The sequence below is a fragment of the Monomorium pharaonis genome, chromosome 3 (assembly GCF_013373865.1).
Source record: "Monomorium pharaonis isolate MP-MQ-018 chromosome 3, ASM1337386v2, whole genome shotgun sequence".
In the NCBI taxonomy this organism is placed as follows: domain Eukaryota; kingdom Metazoa; phylum Arthropoda; class Insecta; order Hymenoptera; family Formicidae; genus Monomorium; species Monomorium pharaonis.
The window spans coordinates 32,964,013-32,986,539 of record NC_050469.1 but is presented as its reverse complement, the minus strand read 5'-3'; the positions used below and the strand labels follow the sequence as shown (position 1 = coordinate 32,986,539).

Sequence of the window (22,527 nt, the reverse complement as noted above, 5' to 3'; positions counted from 1 at the left end):
TCAAAAGTCGTTTAAAACGCGCAAAACAGCATTCTAGCGGATGATTATGTATATTCAGAGTATAAATAATTATTGATTACTATCCAAGATACTGGAAGTATTAATGCGAATTTGATGGTAAAGATATTATTTAAATGTATAACAAAAAATACTAATAGTATATTTACAATTATAATATACCTATATGCAGGGTGTTTCCTAAATAAGTATAAAAACTGAAGAGCATATTTGATTCCTTAAATTATTTTAGGAAGAAAAAATCCTATAAACATATGCCCTAAACTGCTTTATTAAAAACTCATATGCATGTTTTTGATCGATGTAAAAATGTTTCATTGGTATTGAAAAATAATTCTTAATATCACATATATACCAAAACTGAATAAAATAATTCTAAGCATTTTCCACATTTTCCAATTTTTTTTTTATTTAACATTCTGTGTTTTAAAAATAAAGCAATTTAGGATATACAGTCATAAAACATTTTTTTCCTGAAATAAAAAATATCTTCAAAGAATATCTCCTTCTATTTTTTTGTTCTATTTAGAAGTCACTCTGTATTATATACAGGGTAATGGATGTCCCAGCCTTTTAGCATAGGAAATTGATTATTGACTGCAATCTTAATACATATCTGTACGACATATGCACCTATATATTTCGCACGTGTATTAGAATTGCAATCGGTAATCCATCTCCCGTGGTAAAAAGTAGTGATTAAAATTCACTATATATATATTTGTTTATAAATTATATATACATATATATATATATATATATATATATATATATATATATCGATCATTTATGTGTTACGCAACGACATAACTGGAAAAAAATTTGTGATTTATTTTGAATTAAAATTTTGTGGCATTATTTTTAAATGTGATGTTTTGATACAATAATGTATTGTAACTGATTGTGAAAAGGAATAAAGTAAATAAGTATTGTTAGCTCCTTATTTAATGTATTGAATTTTCTCAAAATTTCTCTTCTTTATAAACAATTTTTTATAAAAAACAACTTATGTCATGATTGTAGCAAATATACGATATGCATACTTCATAAGTTTCGAAATGTTTGGAATTTTCTTGCATCTCATAAAAAGTATCTCGATGAAAAAATTAAAGAAATTTTTGTTAAATTAAAAAAAGATATTTTTCATTTGGCTTTTATTTCTAAATGACATAAAATTAAACCTTGATATTTTTTTTCAATATTTTTTTACTTTGATGCGTCGTGGCTTGATGAAATTATTTTAAAGTGGGCTTTCTAAATTTCAAAATAATTAATAAAAATCGCAGTAATTTCTTGCGATAACATCAAACTTCTTATGAAAAAAATTTCACTTGTGAACATTTTTTTAATGTTTTTTAATTTTATAAAGTTAAAAAATTTGCGGAAAGAGCAAAAATGTTTGTTATAATGTAATTAATTCGCTTAATAATAGTTTTTTCAAGAATTTTTTTAGACTTTTATACTTAACTTTTTGTATAAGATGCGAAAAAATCGCAAGCGTTTCGAAACTTATAAACAATGATGTACATATAATATATGTATTATGTTTTTATGTATATATGTATACATATATATACACGCTACATATTTTAATTTTATATATAGATATTTTTTTTACTCAAATTTTGTCCAATTATTTTGTGATTTAATGGCAGGTGCATTCAGTGGTAAACTGAATGTGTCCATTGTATCATTAATACTGTTGTCACTTCGATTACACGCGGCGATGTTCATTGCGGATGAATTATCACCATTGGATAAATTAAATTTATTAAAATCTATACCATATGCTTGTAATAAATCCATATCGCCTACATTGTCAGAGGTTTTCAGCTTGTCATTGTTTTTGTGCGACGGCTGTTGAAAATAAGGGTACAAAGGATTACTGAGACCCTTGCTCATTTCGGGTAAATGTAACGATTGACTCATCTGTTTCATGCCCGAAAATTCAGAAGGTTTAGATAAAAGCGGATCAAAGTCGTCGTTGCTATTTGTTGAATCTAGTCGTATTAAGTCTGGGACATCAGGAAAATCCTGTAAGAAAAAAAGTACATATCATTTATTTTCAATTTTCGTCATGGATTAAACGAATAAAAGTAATAATATGTGAAGGAATAATGCGAATTTTAATTTGCAATATCAAAATGTTATATTTTAAGGGGATGCTAAAGTGCCCGTCAAACATGATCAGAATCGATAATGTAGAGTCATTTGTGCATATCATTTACAAAATTTCGTATGTATTTCTTTTATAGATTCGGAATAGATTCGGAAATTCTTTTCCAGAATTAAAGTACATATATTAATACCATCATATGAAGTGGATTTTATACCAAAAATAAACAAAATGTTTTTCAGAGTTTTTTTTAAATCTTTTAATCTTAGTTTTAATTGTACGATATTGTTCGTATATGTTATCCTTAGAGAAGTACGGTTCTATTTCATACGTATATGTATATCGTAGATTTTATATGTTAAGCAAATATTGTCATCAAGTGACAGTTCTACGTACCAAAAATGAATTTTTTCGTTCTTTATATTAAATCGACCATACTTCACTAGATTTTGGTACGTACTTTAATTCTGTAAAAAAGTTTTGCAATTCTATAAAGCCAATTAAAAGATTAGTTAAAATAAAAAATGTTAGTAAATAGTAGTAAGCTATTGTATTCTCACATTTTACATATACATACAAATGCCTTTTTAGTTTTAAATCATTTTCCATTTTAAAAAAAATATTTAGAAATAAAATTTTCTATTTTAGGGATAACATATAACAATTTTTTTTACAGTATTTGCGTTTTTCTGAATTTAGAAGAAGTTACATATCGCAAATTTATTTTTCTTAAATGTAGTTATACTTTTACTTTACATCAATAAGTTTCTTTTTTTTTATACATAAAAATATTAAATTTAGACCGTTAAAAATAAGTATCTTTCAGATTTCTCCAGTTTTACAAGGTATCTACTCATTCTCGAAAAAAATTCCCAGAGAATTCCCTGATTTGCCAAATATTTTTAACAAAACTTCCAAGACCAAATTAGAATAGTTATTAATATATAGAAATTGATTTTGATTGAATTATTATATAGGATTTATATTTTCATAGCATTCACAAGTCAAAGAAAAAAATTAAAAGATAAAATTTTTCGAATAAAATGATTTTTGCAAAAGACATTATATTGTTTAAAATTTTGATTTATTTAGAAAGAAACAAAATAAAATATAAACATAAAAATTACCAACATTTAAGCGCATTAAAAAAAAATGTTTTAAATAACTTTATGTAATAAGACTTTTTATAAAATAAAATCTTTATTTTTAATCTTTAACACTTAAAAACTTGTAAAAAATATCTACTTACAAAAGTTTAAACTGATTAAACTGTATATAATATATATATATATTTGTATTTATGGAAAAAAAAGAATTGAATTTATAAAGAAATGTATTTAAAAAAATAACTTACAAAACATTTAATAACAATGTGATTGGTTAGATCTAATCACATATTTCAATAAAAATTTCCTGAGAATTCCAGATTTTCCAGTAGACACCTGGAATTCTCATATTGATCTTTTTCGATAATTTTCTGAGAATTTTAGAGAATCAAATAATTTAAAAAGTACATAATTCTACTTTTAAAAAATAAACCGTTCATAGAAAGAGTTCATGCTATAAAAAGTATGTATATATTTTACATGCGGCATGCCTTTGTAAAATTGCGAAACTTCTAAAAACATTTTCTAAGATGAAAAATTAATAAATAAATAAATAAAAATACATTAGTAATATATGTACATATAAAATTATAAGACAATACTATTGCACAATTTGATACTGTTTGATACATGAAATAAACATTACAAAATTTATCATAGTTCGGGACATGGACAACACAAGAACGGAACTACTATAAAGAAGCTAATTTTCTAGAAAGCTAGATTTACAGTTTTTTTTTAATTATTCGTTAATTAAATCTTAAATCTCATTGTTAAAGACTTGTTGTCGAATTAGATACTTGAAATTTAGTTCGCTAAAATTTTTATTAATAATATTTATACAAAATATAATTATATAAAATTAGTGCTGTCTCAATATCGAAAAATAGTAATTAATATTACTAAATAAATATTAGTAATTAAATTTTTCACAAGTTGCTCTAATGAAAAAAATTATCATAATTTATAATATCTGTAAGAATTTGTTATATTGCGAGTTTATAAACATTTCTAAAAAAATCTTAAAATACTTAAAACAATTTCTGATTTTTAAGAAAATTTAAGAATAAGAAATATTTTAGAAATATTAAAAATTTCAAAATTTTTAATACATGCACAAAACATTCCAAAAAAGATCTAGATTTTTCAGCACACTTTCTAAAAAGTGTTCCAATTAGTACCAAAAATTTATTGAGAAATTTTCAAATTAAAATTATAAAGAAATTCTGAAAAATTATTTAAAAATCTTTTAATGGTTATAATATTATTACTACTATTAGCAGTAGAAATGGTAATACTATTATTATTACTACTATTTAAAAATTCTTTAAAATTGCTATATAAATTTCTGATTTTTTTTTTAATTTGTGTGTAAATTTGTAACTTTTAAGAAATTTCTCACCATTAAATTTTTTAATAAACCAAAACACTTCTTTAAAGTTTCAAAAAAATTTTTTAAATATGTAATATTGAATGAAATTGTAATGAAATATTGAAAAAATTTTTAAGGTTTCTTATTTCATAATTCAAAAAAAAATGTATAAAACTACCAAAATTTAAGACAAGGAATATTATTAATAATATATTAGGTTAGGTTAGGTTAGATTAGATTAGGATTAGGTTAAGTTAATAAATACAATTATACATATATTTCAAATAACACTGTTTTATAAATAATACTATTAAAAAAATTAGTGCTAAATACTAATTACTACACTACTATTTATAGAGATCGTATATATAGTAGAAATAACACTATTACTATTAATAGTAACAGTAATAAATATAAAAATTTTTTTATTAATAATACTATTACTAATAAAAAGTTTATACTATTAATATTCTCGTCATTTAATATTTCTGATATATAGTACTATAATAGTAGTAATATTATTATTAGCATTAATATTAGCATTATTAGCAGTAATACTTCAATATAGTATTTAGATTGTACTACAAAATATGAAACTCTCTAAGAATTTTTTTAACAAAAATTTTTACTAGAGTAGTATTTCTAGTATTTGTGACTAATTAGTAGTTCGATAAATCTGAAACATCTTGAGTATTGTTGAACTTTTACATACTATATGGATAACCATCATGAATTATAATTAGTCGGAATGTTTTATAGATATAAAAAATAATGAACAGTAATGTTTACCTTAGCCTGTGCAGAGCAAGATGTAACATTAAGTGGATGTGAGAATGGATGAAATTGAGTGGGCGTCGAAGGACTTGTAGATTTGAAAAGTGGTGCAGCTTGTTGCAAATAGGTGGGCATGAATACTCTACTTGTATCAAAAGGGTCATCTTCATTTATTTCATGAAGAAAATTCGATGTTTTGAAAGGTCTATCGAAAGACTCGCCGTCCCATGTATTTGAAATTGAATTTGAATGTATAAAAATATCATTTGAATTGATTTTTGTTTCGTTCAAAGAAAATCTTTCCTCAGATGTCACTTTCACAGATTTATCTTTTTCATAAATACATGATGACAAATTAGCAACTGCTTTCATAAAATCGTTATGTACATGCAATTCATGTAAAAATCTATTTGGTTGAGCACTGTGATTGTGAGATCCGGGCAATGTGGGCAAAGATAACGTTTCAATCTCCATGTTTGACTTTCTAGTCGTTGAATTAGAAGCAAACGATTGATTAATCGAATTGTTGGGAGGAAGAGAATGAGAAGAGGAAAATAAAATTTGCTTTGTTGAGGAGACTTTATGTGAATTTGTAATGATATTAGGTAGAGGACCGTGCCGTAAGTGCCCACTCCATGCAGGTCTCAAGCTGTCTAAACTGCGTACTGGTTTCAACTGAAAGTGATGCATGACAAATCTTTACTTTTTTCCACAAGAAATTAACTGATACAAGTTACAAAATATTTAAATTTTATTGATATAATATCGAAGAGTGATAACACATGCACATAATGACAAGATTTACTTGAAAAATCATCAACCATTAAAATTGTATGCTATTACATTTAATAATAAAGAAGTAATGCAAGATAAAACAGATAAACATTTAATAAAAAAATCAATATTCATAAAAAAAACATTTTTAATTTAAGACAATTTTCTACTTTATCGTGTTGATTTTACAATTTTTTAGTAGTTTGAGAAAAGTAGATAAATATTCATTAAAATTACTTTTTGTTCTTTATTTATTACTGCCCAAATATTAATTTACTTTTTTAGAAAAAAATATATAAAGGAAGATTACTGATATTGGCATACCATTTTGGAAAAAGATACTCTAATGATAAAAATAAAGTAAAATGGTGGCCATATTGATACAAGTAATAAGTATATACGTTACGTAACCTCAAAGCAGAGTTGTTAAAAACAAAATATTTTTTTATTATATGGAATATGAAATACTACATCTTGTAAGCTATAGATTAGAAAAATTACTTTTAATTCTTAAAATACACACTTCCTGTATGAGACATAGGTATACACTGGGTTAAAATGACTCAAAGCCATTTTAATGGTTACTGCGACAAAAAAATAAATTATTTTAAAAATTAGATGAATTTTTAAACATTTAAGATTAAAGTTAATCCAATTGTTTCAAAATAGATATCAATACATTTTAATTTTAATTTTACAAATTTCTTTTCAGGTTTTAACCCAGAATGTATTTTAAGGGTTAACAACATTGCCTAAAATCAGGACACATCTGAATCGGCCCTTTTCAAGATCAAATAATGTGCAAATGTTATTTCATATTATAAATATCATATTATAAATAATGGCTTCTTTCTTTGTTTTGGCCGCCATTTTGGGTCCGCAATTTGCATTTCCAAATTTGCCAGCATTCAAAAGTAAAAGGATCAACGAAAATTTTCAGCACTTAAACATTTATTTATCTCAAAAAATAAAATGTGCAGGGGAGGGCTGTTTTCACAAGGAACGCCCTATTAGTATATTGCACTTATTTAATCTAACTGACAGAAGCAATTTACAAATTCTATACGTGACAACCAAAATTCTAACAGATACAAAAATGAGCGATACGTTTTGATTGTGACATCAAGAAATCTGTTTGTATCAGCAAAAAAATTTTTTGGGTAATTTGTTTTAATTTAAGTAAATTTGTAAACAGCATATTGTGTGATTAGTGTGGAAAGTTTTCCGCGACTATTTCCCGCGAGTGCACGGAGTAGACGCATGAGTCGAAGGCAAGTGTGTTCAGTCGCACGAGTGGGCAATAGCCGATCCGCGCTTGTTGCATATTATTTTTTGTTACAAGTGCATAGAAGTCCTTGAATGAACTGTGGTTCCTCACGCGTCTCGTTCTGCAACGGGATCATCGATAGCTGTGACAAAGCGTCGGTAATTCTACGAAAGTTACTGTATAAGTGTCGCGATATGATACGCATACGAGTGTAATAACGAAGGCAGACGTGGAAAAAGTCAAGTAATCGTGTAGAAAAATCGTGGAGATAACATTATTCTATATGACTCGCGCCATCTATAAGAAGGACAAAAACAGTAAAATGATTTACTTGCGTGAGATAATTGATTCATGAGAAATCGGCGACTTTGCAAACGAAAGAGGGAACGAAAAGGACGACTTTCCACGCACATATACAAAAATATTTACAAATGTATATAAAAATGTATATAAAATGTATATAAAAATTTCTAAAAGCTTTTTACTTCAATATAAACTACCTTTTTATCGATTATATAAATACACGGAGAAAAAAAATACTAGATTCAAATAAATATTTCTTGGAATAGTACTAATAACATTATTTTATATAGAAAATCAATAATATTTATTTAAAACAAGTACTAGTTTTCTATAATTTAGAAAATATTACTTGTTTAAAATAAATATTATTGATTTTCTATAAAATATGTTATTAGCACTATTCAAAGAAATATTTATTTGTATCTAGCAATTTTTTTCTCAGTGTACGTTAAACCGTTTTGTAAGACGCAACATGTAGCGTACCTATATATAAAGATTAAATCAGATTCGTTTTTAATAGATTTTATATCGAAAAAAATTATGACCATATAAATTATAGATTTTTTTCTTTAATTATCTAAGTAAATCATGTTATTATCAGTATTAATATATGCAGTGCAATATTTAGCTTCTGAGAAATAAAAGGATGTCGCTTTAAAAGAACTATACCTATACTATAATAGTATTGGCAATCTTCCTCTAATTGTGCAAATTAAAGTATGCTAACTAGAATAGCTTTAGTATTAGTACTTAGTACTTAATAATATTTTTCAAAATTACTTTTTGTACTTATTATTTAAAATAGATTTAAAGTTTTATTTTTTAATTTTCATAAAATATATGTGATAAATACGAGAAATCAAGAAAAGATATCAATTGAAAGAAAAACCTTTTTTAATTTCTTAAATCAATAGTTTCTTAAATCAAAAGTTAAACTGATTGTGTATAACTGTATATTGTTGAAAAGCTATAACTATAACTAGGAGAAAATTCCATAATTAATCAAAATAGGCAAAGATTCATAAGTGCTCAGAATTAGTTGCACATTTCGGGCCGATTCCTGAGGCACCGCCTGCTATACCCCCACTATCGTTCTAGGCTCGATGACCGAGGCGCCGCCGATCGCGCGCGTGACGCTGTGTTTCGGGGACGTCCTATGACAGATATGCCTGGATCCATCCGCATAATTAAAAATTTTAATAATTAAAATTATTCGATATAAAAAAAAACGCATCAGCAATAATACCTTCTAAGTGATGTGGAAAGCTATTGACAAAATTGCAATGATTACATTTTATAATTGCTAAATACATATATACATACATACATATATATATATATATATATATATATGTATACATATAAAAATGTATACATACAAAAATATTTATAAACATGGTATGTAAACATAATATTAATAACTTTTTAATTGTCAGTAAAAATAAAAATTATTTACAGCGCAAGGAAATTTTTAATCACACGGATGGATCCAGGCCTTACTCATATCTTGTAAAATTGTTACTTTTAGCATTATTACATTAAACAAATTTTATTGAAATTTAAATTCATATTCAGAGCTTCTCTACACATTCTTAGTTGCATTGGAGAGATTGCTTTATCTCCTGTCATTCTTCGTAATACAATGATGCTTCGAATTTGACAGCCTAAGAATGACTCAATCGTAATAGACTAAGAATAAAATATATATAATATTAGATTTTTGTAGATTTCCTAATATACGTTAAAGAAGATTGTCACGTGAATCAACACGTTCACCAAAATAATATTCAATAAAGAGAATTTAAAGCTACATTTTAATTAACAATTATAATATTATGACTCTTATTGATTAGCTGTTAGTATTTATCTCAATTTTATCCTTTTTTCATATTCTTACAAATCTGCCGATTTTTATTATGGAATTTTCTCCTTTATAGTTATAGCTATAGTTTCCCAACAATGCACACTTATGCACAATCAGTTAACTTTTGACTTATAAACAAACTGTAATTGAAAATGGCTTTTTCTCAATTGACACCTTTTTTGACTTACCATATTATATTTATATTATATTTATATTTATATTTTTATAAAAAATAAAAACTTAATCTTTAAGTATATCTTCAATAATAAATAAAGTACATTAAGTAATTTTAAAAAATATTTACAACTCACTCTTATAAACAAATTTCTATAAACCGTAAAAATCAATAATAAAGTGGAAAACTTCTTTAAATATATCAATGTATCTAAATATCTACTTCACCAAATATCTACTTTATATATTTAAATGACTTATAGTAGCAAAAAAATTAAGAGCATTACGAAAGTCATATCAGTGAAAAACTTAAGTAGACAAGGATGATTCAAATACAAGCATGCAAAATAAATATTTTCCTATGAATTGGACAAATCCAATATATTTTATTGGATGTAATTTGATGATATGCTGTATACAACTATTTTTTTTTTTTTTCGTAATATATTGGATATAAAAATGATGACATACATTACTTGTTAAAAACACGAATAAACACGATTTACAGGAAGCAACAAAGACATATGATTAAAAAGCATAATAAATAAATAACATAAAATAAAATTAATAAACAAATTGACATTGAATCAAATTTGCTTACATTGTGTTGAATATTCTTTGCCACAGTCAAGAACTAAAAGCACGAAATTATGTATGCAATTATAAAAGAATAAAGATAGAATATTTTTGTAGATAAATCTTTTTTCTTAGTCACTAATAATATTACCATCTTTGTATAAATCACAAAATAGTAATGTATATAAGTTATGGAAGACTTACCGTTCTATCCACAGGTGGTGTACTTGGAAATATCACATCTCGAAGTTCATGCATAAGGTCTATATTTATATGTTCCAATGGACAGTCAGATTCTTCAGGAGAACTAGGACTCAAAGGTGAGTATTGTTTTCTACTGTAACATAATTAAAATAATAAACATAATAAAATTCTATTATACAAAATGTTACACACACACACACACACACACACACACACAAAGCGAACGCGTATGTGTGTATATGTGTATACTTACATAATTTCCAATATACAAATATTTATATAACTCAATTCCATATATATATATGTGTGTATTTCGCAATATACATAGGTGTGTGTGTGTGTGTGTGTGTGTGTGTGTGTGTGTGTGTGTGTGTGTGTCGCAAAATATAAGTAAAATACAAAGATAAAGTTAAGATTGTCTATTTCGCCCTGGTGGAAAAATTTCTCATTTTTTCAGAATTTTTCATCTTCCATATTTCTGAAACATTCTTAAAAATTTTAAAAAATTCTAAAAAAATATTCAAAATTTTTCAAATTTTTTCAGAAATGACTAAATGAGAATTTTTAGAATATTTAAATATTTTTATGTATTACAATTTCTGAGAAATATAAAAAAATTTCAATTTTTTTCAAAAGTTATTGAATAAAAATTCTCAAAATATTGTAGTATTCTGTGAAAAAAAATTTCTGAATACTAAGAATTTTTTAGATTTTTTTAGAAATAATCGAATGAGAATTTTCAGATTATTTCAATCTCTGTATATATAAAAATTTCTGAGAAATATTAAAATTTTTTCCGATTTTTTCAAAAATAATTGGATGAGAATTCTCGTAATATTGTAATATTTCTATAAATGAAAATTTTTGAATAATAATATTTTTTTAGAAATAACCGAATAAGAAATCTCAGAATATTTCAAAATCTGTGTATATAAAAATTTCTGAAAAATATTGGAAATTTTTTCAATTTTTCCAGAAATAATTGGATGAGATTCTTAGAATGTTTCAGAATTATACATAAAAAGTTGTGAAAAATTTTACTCAAAAAACTTAAGTGAAATTTTGTACAGTCTACATGTAAGTTAAGTCACTTTGAACAAAAATGTTCTTTATCATTTTAGCATTGAGTCTAAAGAATTTATATAATAAAAATATTAAAAAGTTATTAATTATTGAAAATGGTTACATGTAAAGGTTTTTATAATTAATAAAATTAAACATTTACTTCGTTTGCAATATAGCAAAAGAAATTTCTAATTAAAAAGTGTTAAAATACAAATATTCCCCAGTCACTATTCCCTAGATTCAAAAAAATATACTTCCCTCTGTGAATTAAACAAAATAATTCACGAAATGTATAAATTTTATGATCCATGAAATACACTGTTTATCTTCGATCTAATATATATCTATATATATATCAACTATGTTTCAAAATTGCTGTCAGTACTGAAATTCTATAGTGTACGTAACAGAAACTGTAATATGTACATATATATTTTGTAACATGAAATAATAAAAATATATATAAATGTCGTATTACATTTATTACATCATTAGTGTACATACTAAATAAATTTGAACGTCTGAAATATTTCAATATTCTATATATTGTAAATTATTTGATGAGTCGATCAGTGCCATACACTGATCGGCGATAAAATGGAATTAACCAGGTTATATAAGCTAAAATAAATTTATTAAAATTTTCATATTCTTCTAGGTTAGGTCATTATTTAATATGTTTTAGATTTAGAAAATGGACAAAATAATAATCTAAAAAAAATGAGATGGAAAAGTAAATGAATTTATTTTGATATATATTATTCTTGGTGCATAGTTCCGTAGGAAAAAATTATGTAAAAATTACTGCATAAAAAATTGCAAATATTTTTGTGCATAAATTTTTGCAGTTTTCACAGATTTTTGTACAAAGTTTTCGCCTTCAGAAAATTTTGTAGAATTTTATGTAATTTTTTCTGAAGCCAAAAAACTTCAGAAAACATTACATAAAATTTTGCAAAATATTCTGCAGAAAAATTCTGAAGGCGAAAACTTTGTACAAGAATCTGTAAAAACTGCAGAAATTTATGCACATAAATATGTAATTTTTTGTGCAGTAATTTTTACATAATTTTTTCCTACTATTCCAGAATTTCTCATAAATTTTCATAAACTTTTTCATAAACATTCAGAAGTTTTACATAAATTTTCAGAAATTTTTAGAAATAGTAAAAAATGCTTCGAAATTCTCAGAAATTATTAGAATTTTTTATTTTTTTCTAAGTTTTTCTCAGAAATATTTTAATTCTCGTAAATTCTCAAAAATTCTTAGAAATATTCATAAATATTCGGAAATTCTCAGAAATAATTACAATTTTTCATTCTTTATATAAGTTTTTCTAAGAAATGTATCAATTCTCAGAAATTTTTAGAAATATTTAATTAAACAAGCCTCTAAACTACATCTTTTATATAATGTTAAACTTTTTTGTTTTACACTGAAGTAGATTAAATTTCTGAAAGCAAAACCTTATTTTGATTTATTTGCTTATTTATTAATGCGCATTAAATAAATCAAAATTAGCCTTTGCTCACACAAATTTAATTCACTTCAATGTAAAAAAAGAAAATTTAATATCGAAAAAATGTAGCCTGGAGACTTATTTAAGTACAAAATTTATGGGATGGTGAGGAATGGGAAGCGCGCGCGCAACAAAATCTATTATCGCTCAAGATAAGCGGACATATGAAACATTATTTTTATTATACTAGAACAACACAGGCGCGCGCTACGCGCGCGCTATTCAGTTTTTTACTTTTTAAAAATAACAATTGCAATAATAATTATCCTTTCTAAAAAAGGGCATGGCATCGATACTCGCATCACTCGAAGTATTGTTGTCAATTTTCCGCGATGCCGATTAAACGTGTGTGAAGTTAGCATCTCAAAGTTTGGCATCTCAAAAAATACTGCAGAATTACTTGCATCCAGCATAGTTCTACAGTTCTTGATAAGTTTCAACAAGTTAGTTGAACATAGTTACGTTGAATTACGTATATTAAATAAATTTTTATAAATGAGATGCTAACTTCCAAAATCACAAAATAGCATCTCACCGTATTTCGAATATACGATCACAATATGTTAAAAAAATGTTTCAATTAATTATATCACCGGAACTCTTTAGAAACTTATTGTACGCGTCCGGAACTATATGAGAACTGCGTTAAAAAAAATAGAAATGTCGATATTCGACCAGCATCTCACGTCTAGCCCTCAAAATTCAAGTTTTACGGGCAAAAAAATTGTTTAAATAATGTTTAAATTAATTATATCACCGGAACTTTTTAGAAAACTATTGTACGCGTCCAGAACTATATGAAAACTGCGTTAAAATAAATAGAACTGTCGATATTCGACCAGCATCTCACATCTAGCCCTCAAAATTCATGTTTTCCAGGCAAAATAATTGATTAAAAAATGTTTTAATTATTTATATTACCGAAACTCTTTAGAAAATTATTGTACGCGTCCGTATCTATATGGGAACTGCGTTAAAAGAAATAGAACTATCGATATTCAACCAGCATCTCATGTCTAGACCTATAAATATAAGTTTTCCATCTAGATAGTTGTTGAAAAATACTTTTAAAATTTTTAAATTAATTAATTTTGTCTATCTGAGATGCCAGTTACACCAAATCCACGTGCGCAGACGTACACGCATATATACGTATGTTTTGTAACAAAAAAGTATTTTTTTATTAATTTAATCATCAGAACTATTGATAGGACGTCTCTAAACGATAGAACTCTATAGATTTAGTCTTCTCTGTGGTCGTATATTCGAAATACGGTGAGATGCTATTATGTGATTTTGGAAGTTAGCATCTCATTTATAAAAATTTAATTAAAATAGATAATTCAACGGAACTATTGTTGAAACCTATCAAGAACTGTAGAACTATGCTGGATGCAAGTAATTCTGCAGTATTTTTATGAGATGCTAAACTTTGAGATGCTAACTTCACACACGTTTAATCGGCATCGCGAAAAAGCGACAACAATACTTCGAGAGATGCGAGTATCAATGCCATGCCCTTTTTTAGAAAGGAAAGGAAAGGAAACATTTCAAAGCATAAATTTTAATTGAAATTAAGTATTAAAAATCTCTAACACGTCAAATTCACCTGTAACGTTTCAAAAATGGCAAAAAACAGGATTTTTTGGTACTTTCGACCTCAATTTTCTAAAAAAAACCCCGACATGGTTCAAAAATTTCTCTTTTAAATAGGCGAGCAAAAGTCTATAAGACAAATTTTATTTACGTTGCATGTTTAATGTCGAGCTGTGTAATTAATAATTTTAGAAATACGTATAAATATTTAAAAAACATGACATTTTATATAATATTTAAATAATATATAAAGATATATTTTAAGTAATGTGTAAAAATAAATTATATTAGTGAAGAAAGGGTATAAATACATAAATAATTATGTATACCTTGTGTCAGTAAAATTACTATTCCGCAAACGCAAATCTTTTCGGTAACTAGTTGCTGCTGACACTCCATTTGGAGATTTTGGCGGGGATGTAAATCCAATAGGTCTTCTATCGAACGTAGGTGAGCTGGGAGCAGATCGTGGTTGATGAAATCTCATACTAGTTTCATTTCTATTAGACCGTCCTGTCATCCAAACAAATATTTATGTGTAGATATTTAATATATAATATCATTATAATAAAAAAGTTTATCACAAAAACACACCTTTCCATTTTAATCCTTTATATGCCGTTTTCATATCTTTGCCTTTATCTTTTACCTATAAATAATCTTCATAGCGTATTTTTTTCATTAATTATTCTAATAAACAAAGTTGGGAACGTTACTTCATAAAGATACCTTAATTGTTATCATTACTACTACTTAAAAAGTAACAATTCTAATAGTTACTTTTTTTATTGATTGTTTGGAATGCTATAAATTAGATTTTAAAATTATATTATTTAATAATAAATGTTAAATGTAATAATCAACATAAAAACTTCTATTTATAAATTAATCTCTACATGTAGTAAGCTTTTTATATTATTTTAATAACAATTTTTCTATCTTCTTCATTAATATTTTCGTTTTTATTATATTTTTATTTTTATTATTTTTATTATTACTTATCTTTATAGAAATTTAAATTGTAAATTTATAAATTGTAGTGCAAAAAACACAAATTTTTAAAAAAATTTTTTGTTTTTGAACATTAATATTGTTATAACAATGCATTTCATACATAATATTTATTATCAATATAGAAAATTTATAGCTTATTATATTATGTATTATAAACTTTAAATACTGACAATGACTATCAGAATAAAACCTAAAATATAAATAAAATACAAAATATTTTCAATATTTAACACATTATAAAATCAAGTTATATGTAAATTATATTATATATCAATATTATATCAAAAATATATAAAATTTATAAATGCATTTAATTCGTATAACCTTTGATCTGATCGAACCTTTGATCTGTATATATTTGCATATCAAAAAACTGTGTGAATTTATTGAATATAAAGATAATAGAGAATCAGAATAATGATTAAAAAACGGGCTGAATTCGTTATTGTACAAATGTTACTGTTTACAATAACAAATAAAAAAGTAGCAATAACAATATTACAAATAATGAATTACTTCCCAACCTTGCTAATAAATACTGAATAACACAGAAATTATAAATGTTTAAAAATGTGAATGCAATATAAAATATGCGTTATGTGTGATTATAAGTAAAAAAAAAAGTAAGAAGTTTTAAACTTACTGATTTCACAGCATATTTTACTGCTGGATTGGCCTGTAATTGAAGATAGAATAATATATACATATATAAAATATTTCTTTTATATAAAGGCAAATAGATATTGAAAGTAACTGTATAACAATGCCCGATCTAATTAAAATGTTAATCTAACATGCCTTATCTTTTACACTACGAAAAAATGCGGAACTTTCTTTTCGCATTGTGTAAGTCCATTCTCTGTATTGTTGCATAAATTTACTACTTGATTTAGCTGAATAGCTACAAGCTTCCATTTCAAACTCATCTGAGAAACCAAGTCCTGAATTAAGCATGTTTAATCTTTCTTCTATAAACTGAAAATATGCAGAATATTGATTTATTATATGTTACAAGGAATATTATATTTACATTTATAACACACTTACTTGCTGAAAAATTTGTAGTTCCAACATTTTCCGTAAAAAGGGCTGCATGGAAGACGGCCTACTTTCAACGAATGCATTTTGATTGAACGTGATACGTTCGCCCTGCTGTAAAGTTAATGCTTCTCTATAACCCGCAGTTAACTGTACTAACGCACGCAAGAATGCCCTCGATACACCATCTCCGAGAAGAGCCGGTCTGTTACGCAATGCTTTCTTCAAATTTGTCACCTGCAACATAGAAACTTTTTATTTTACTATTAAGATGTATATTAATCGTTAAAAATATATTATTGTATTGTGTCATAGCAGTATGTTGCTTTACGCACTACGTCTTGAGGCAAAGACTCCAAATCTTCAAACGGCGACTCAATTGTGTTATTATCAGCATCTAAAATGACAACTTCTCCCAAATCATTCTTGGGCACTTTCTGTAAAAAAAATTATATATATATATATATATAATTTCTACACGATAGAAAAACTCGATTAAGATTTAAGAATAAATTTATAATTAATCCAAAGATATTTCTAAACTTTTTCAAATTATTAGTATACATTTTTCTTTCAATAATTTTCTATGATAGCATTGAGAATCATGTGGCAAAGAAAGTTTTAAATAATTTAATCGCAAATAAATTATCAGAATTTTGAAAAATATCTATAAAAAAACAATAGAGTTTACATTTACACATATATATATATATATATAAGAAACTTTTGTTGTAAATACCTGAAGTGTTTGAGTAGGCACTCCAATCAGAAATGGCATAGGCGCTAATAAATAATCTATTAATGATAACGGTAAAACCGGGATATAAATGTGTTGCCAAATCATTGGATAAATTAAAGCGTTGCATGCTTGTACACACGCACTCAACCTCGACAGACGTTTTGAAATGAAAATAATACGGCGTTCATATAACATAGACGCAAAAACTATCATCATATTGTGCGAATCTACAGCACTATAATATTCAGTCAGATTCCTCTGAAACACAGTAAAATCACTATTTAGAAATATTTGACAACTGTATTTTCTAAACAAATTTTTAGTAAATTCAATGTACAAATAAATTCAATGTATTTTCAATTACTTTTAAATATATAAGATAATATTACTTACATTTTCAGGGATACTGGGTAATTGAAACTGCTTTGGGCTTTGACAAATAAAATTCTGAAAGAAATAAAATGTCAATGCATTGAGAAAATTTTCATATTAAACATTAGACAATAATTTATAACATTACCAGAAAAATAATGTTAAATTAGAAATCTTAATTATAAAATTATCAACAGGTTCAAATTTTCTTCGAATTTATAGTATTGAAAATTCTTTTATAGACTTATTTAAAGTATATATAAGAATTAATACAGAAATATTCAACCTAAGCTTAAAAATGAAAACAAAAAAAGAAAATTTAAAAATTACTAACATATGATGTGCATGAAAAAAAATTTTTTCTTCAGATAAAGTTGAATTTCTCAGTATTTATTCTTGTTTATGTTTTAAATATATAAAAAAGTTTTTAATTTTGTAAAACCAATTAAAAGAAAATTTAAACCTATAATGTTAGAAATTCAGTCACGTTAGAATATCTTTAAATACATTTATAAATTTGACAAATTGACATGATAATAAATTGCAATATTTACCGCTGCAGAATTGGGTAAAGGGATAGATATAGAGTTTCCAGGTACTGGAACTCCACATGTATATATATTCTCAAGAAACTTCCAGAGATCTTCTCCGCTAGCATTGCTAGTTAAGGATGCAATATGATTCAAAATCCTAAGGATGGAAACGCAGTTTATTATTTTGATTCATTCTGTCTCTCCCTCTCCCTCTCCCTCTTCGTCCCCTCACTCTCTCCCTTCCTCCCTCCCTCCCTTTCTCCCTCCCTCTCTTTCTATAATTAACTATAGTAAGCTATAATTTCAATAAAAGATAATTAACCCTCAACGGTCACTCGGTAACCCCAACAAATTTTCGAATTTTAATTTTGTTCTTAAAACTTCCAAAAAAATTAAGAAAAATGTAATAAAAGTAAGCCTTTTTTATGAATTTTTTTCAATATGTTAAAATTAAATTAAAATTTTACTACATAAACCATTGGAGCACATTTTAGAATACTTGAATAATGCACAGTTCGTTTTAGTCAAAAAGGCGCATACTTTCAATGTGACAACCATTTAAAATGGTTGGGATCACTACGACCTCCAGTAACCACATTGAGATTATTTCGATGTGCGATTATAAATTTATCATTATGGAGTATCTGTGATTTGTAGTTGCAATTTTATATAAAAAATTAATTATTTAATTTTAATAAATTTTCTTATTTTTTATTAAATAGTAATAATTTTTCATTAAAATTTCAAAAAAATGTATTCTAATTTCAATTAAATATCATCAAAACAAACTATTTGTTTAGATCCAATTTCATTAAAAATTTAATTATAATTTTAATAACATTTTTTATTAAATAATATTGATTTTTAAAACTTTAGTACATTTTCATTGAATTCTCACTAAAATGTCATTGTTTTTGAGTGACTACAAAAAGTAACGTTTTCAGCAAAATATTATTAACATTTTATTGCATACTTTTGAAAATTTCATCAAATTTATCGAAATTTCATAAAAATTTCATTTAAATTCTATCAGAAAATTATCTTGAGAATTATTATGTATAAATTATCACGAAAAATCGATGTATGGAAATACTCTGTACATTTTAAGCTTACTTTTACATTTTGAAATCAAAACATTTTTTTGATCAACATACTAACTTGTAAAATGTTTCATGCCATGGAAGCGCACTTAGAACTACTAGAGCCGTTTCTGTTTTGGGATCATGACGGCAGAATCCAAAGGTCCATTTCGAATCTATACTAGTAAGCACAAATGAAAAATGTTGTACCAACAAACTGAAACAGAAAAATGTAATTTAAAAAAGTATTATAATATAAAGTAGACAAAAGATTGTAATCACAAGACAATTGATGTCAACATACTTTTCAAATTCGCAAGGATATGCAAATTTGGGGACAGATTTAAGTATCTCTTCATCTAAAAAGGAGTTGGGGTATTTTTGGAGTATCCAAGCTGGTTTCTCTCCTATCGGTGCAGCCACTTCGCAGAAGCATTCAAAAAGTTGTTTAACATTTTCCCTAAAAATATTATAGAAAATACTGATATTTGTGATTATCTGAATAAAATGCAGAGCTTATAAGCTGTGAAAGTATCATAACAAAAATGTAAAATTATGATTATATTTAATTATACTGCAATACTCGTAAAATCCTTATATTAGATACTCTTTGAATATTCTAACAGGTTTTAAGGTAATTTTCAAAATTTAGAAAAAGCACAAAAGGACAATGAGTAAAATAAATCGATTTTGGTGTCTAAAGTGACAGGTATGATTTCTTTGAATTGCTGATTCAAATTTTCAAAAAATTTTAATTCATCAGGAAAGTATTAAAATTAGCATATAAAATTACTCTACTATCACAAATTAATAATATTCAGATTGCAAATATATTAATTCAAGTTTTTTGTTAATAAAATGTTAATAAATAATGCTCTCATCTCTAATGTTCATGTTTTACTTGATTAAAAAATCTAATAATATAAAAAAACAAAGATTTTACTGATGGTAACTATTTCAAATCTTGATTTTGGCATTTGAGAGCATTATTGTCTATTATATATTTCAAAGATTTCCTCCGAAATAATTTTTTATTCTATAATATTACCATTAAAATTATTATTACTAGATTGAAAGATTTATACACCAAATATTTTTAATTATAGTACCAAGCCTGCTTCAACCGAATAAAGACACTATTATTTATCAATTTATATCATATACATATTGATCAATTTTCACTTAATATTGTTCTACTATATTGTTTTACTATAGTTTTTTACACTTTTATTAAAACTGTTAAACATAATAACTTTATATATTTAATCAGAATTGGAAGAAAGTTATCTTGTAGAAGTAACTAGTCACAGTTACAGATTTTTTTTTTCAAAAAGTAACAAATTGTTAGTTTTTTTAGTTCCTGTCCAGTTAATTTTTTGTAATATTCATGCACTGTTATAAAAATCTAACATTTTTATCATTATTGTATAAATTATTTTACTTATTATATCAAACATTCAATTTAAAAAATGTACTATCTTATATCTAATAATTGTTTTAAGAATTTAAAACCTAGATATATTTAATATATGTTAACTGAATTAATTTATATTATAATTAATAAATTATAATATTTATATTCAAAAAATATATTATCAAAAATTATAAGATTAAGTTTTCAGATAAAAAAATTCATCAAATATAAATAAAATCATAAAATCAGTGCTTTAAAGTGTTTTAAAGAATAAAGTTTCAATTTTAATGTTTATAAAATATTTATTCTCAAAAATAATTGTTTATTTTATTCTACTTAATACAAACCACATATTGAAATATATACATATAATAACTATGAAAATAACTACTAAATTACTAATTACAAAAAATATAACTCAATTAAATATACTCAATTAAGTTGTAGATAGTACAGTTACTTTTTACTAACAAAAAAAAGCTGTAACTTTTAACTTTGTCCTTTTCTCTAACTGTAATTCCATTAGAAGTAACTTTTTAACTTTATATTTAATTGCTTCACATAGCATTTAATAGCTTCACATTTTAATGTCCTGCATCTTCAAAACTACATTATTTCAGACATATAAAGTTTTTATATCATTAAGATAAGGAATTACTTCTTATCTAAAGTCTTTTAAAATACTTAAGGACTACCCTGTATTGTTTCCGAGCAAAAATTTTATACTTGTAAAAAAAATACATAAGATATATTCTGTCGAACAAGTCGAAAACGCTCTATATTGCAAGATATGACTGTAACACAAAGGTGGGCGAAGTTATGCTCTCGTCACGTCTCGTTCAGGAAAAATTTATTATGGAGTTTAATTCAATGCGAGAAAAGGAGAGACAGACTTTACCTTAATCTCGATCCCATGATAACAGTTGAAAAAAAATAAGTACTCTGAACGATTCTGATGTCTATACGTCATCGTACTACATGACAGTGATGTATTCCGCTCGGGAATTTTATAAACGTCATAGCCACATGTCGCTGACATTCGCTTTCACTAGTCAGTAGCGTTTGCGGATTTCGCCTCTTGTCGTAAAACTCAAATGCACTCAAATGAGTCGTGGATCACCACCACCTACTGACACAAGAAATCGGTAAATACATAGTGGATGGATCAGGTGGATACTGAACATACTGGATCAACTCGATGGTGGAAAAATACAAGGTGTGCTCATACTCAAGACGAATTTCGGTACGGTTCTGCGCAGATTCCAGATGCGGCCATTTTTAAACGTTTAGAACGACGCTTTAGGTTTGTTCTATTTCGCTGCACTGGGACTGAACTGGTACTGGGGTTCGATTCTTGAATTCATTTGTAAGAGAAACGTATTCGCAAATTCTGTTCTTACAGAAAAGTTGAAAATTTATTGGCTATCGTATGGCTTTTAACCAATAAACTTGCAACTTTTCTGTTAGAGCGGATATTTGCGCATACGTTTTCTTGCGAATGAATTCAAGAATCGAGCCCCTGGTGTATCTGGCTGCATCCGTTGCAAATTTAAGAACGCACCCATGATGTAATAAGAAAGGTGTACCATTGCGCATATAGGACGGGATT

At 25.7% G+C, this 22,527-nt stretch overlaps 2 protein-coding genes across 6 annotated transcripts in view; one reads left to right on the top strand and one right to left on the bottom strand.

The window, feature by feature from the left end:
- LOC105835270 (valine--tRNA ligase) overlaps window positions 1-7,880 on the top strand; it is a 40,303-nt gene extending 32,423 nt beyond the window's left edge. Inside the window, exon 19 of the mRNA XM_036284770.1 lies at window positions 6,873-7,880. Within this exon, the coding sequence (XP_036140663.1) occupies window positions 6,873-6,916 (44 nt within the window). The 3' untranslated portion in view covers window positions 6,917-7,880. The remainder of the gene's footprint in view (window positions 1-6,872) is intronic.
- LOC105835365 (DENN domain-containing protein 1A) lies at window positions 946-22,173 on the bottom strand. Of its 5 annotated transcripts, XM_012678564.3 has the most exons (17): window positions 22,105-22,173; window positions 21,817-22,047; window positions 19,809-19,964; window positions 19,584-19,721; window positions 18,447-18,582; window positions 17,914-17,967; window positions 17,521-17,778; window positions 17,117-17,218; window positions 16,791-17,018; window positions 16,542-16,718; window positions 16,387-16,419; window positions 15,324-15,378; window positions 15,059-15,242; window positions 10,549-10,681; window positions 10,370-10,402; window positions 5,402-6,061; window positions 946-2,052 (listed from the first exon to the last, which is right to left on the bottom strand). In XM_012678564.3, exons 2-17 carry the CDS (start codon window positions 21,831-21,833, stop codon window positions 1,633-1,635), a joined length of 2,784 nt encoding a protein of 927 aa, XP_012534018.2. In that variant the 5' UTR covers window positions 21,834-22,047; window positions 22,105-22,173; the 3' UTR covers window positions 946-1,632. The 5 variants fall into 5 exon arrangements, with proteins under 5 accessions (XP_012534018.2, XP_012534020.2, XP_012534022.2 ...); XM_012678566.3 differs by lacking the exon at window positions 22,105-22,173 and having other exon boundaries at window positions 10,549-10,678; window positions 21,817-22,098; XM_012678568.3 differs by lacking the exons at window positions 5,402-6,061; window positions 22,105-22,173 and having other exon boundaries at window positions 21,817-21,833.
- Window positions 22,174-22,527: the final 354 nt, after the last annotated feature.

Excerpts from the sequence above, each read along its gene's own strand:
- LOC105835365 (XM_012678564.3), bottom strand. Across the intron at positions 17,219-17,520 it reads TGCCTACTCAAACACTTCAG|AAAGTGCCCAAGAATGATTT; the intron begins GTATTTACAACA and ends TTTTTTTTACAG. Across the intron at positions 17,019-17,116 it reads AGTCTTTGCCTCAAGACGTA|GTGACAAATTTGAAGAAAGC; the intron begins GTGCGTAAAGCA and ends TCTATGTTGCAG.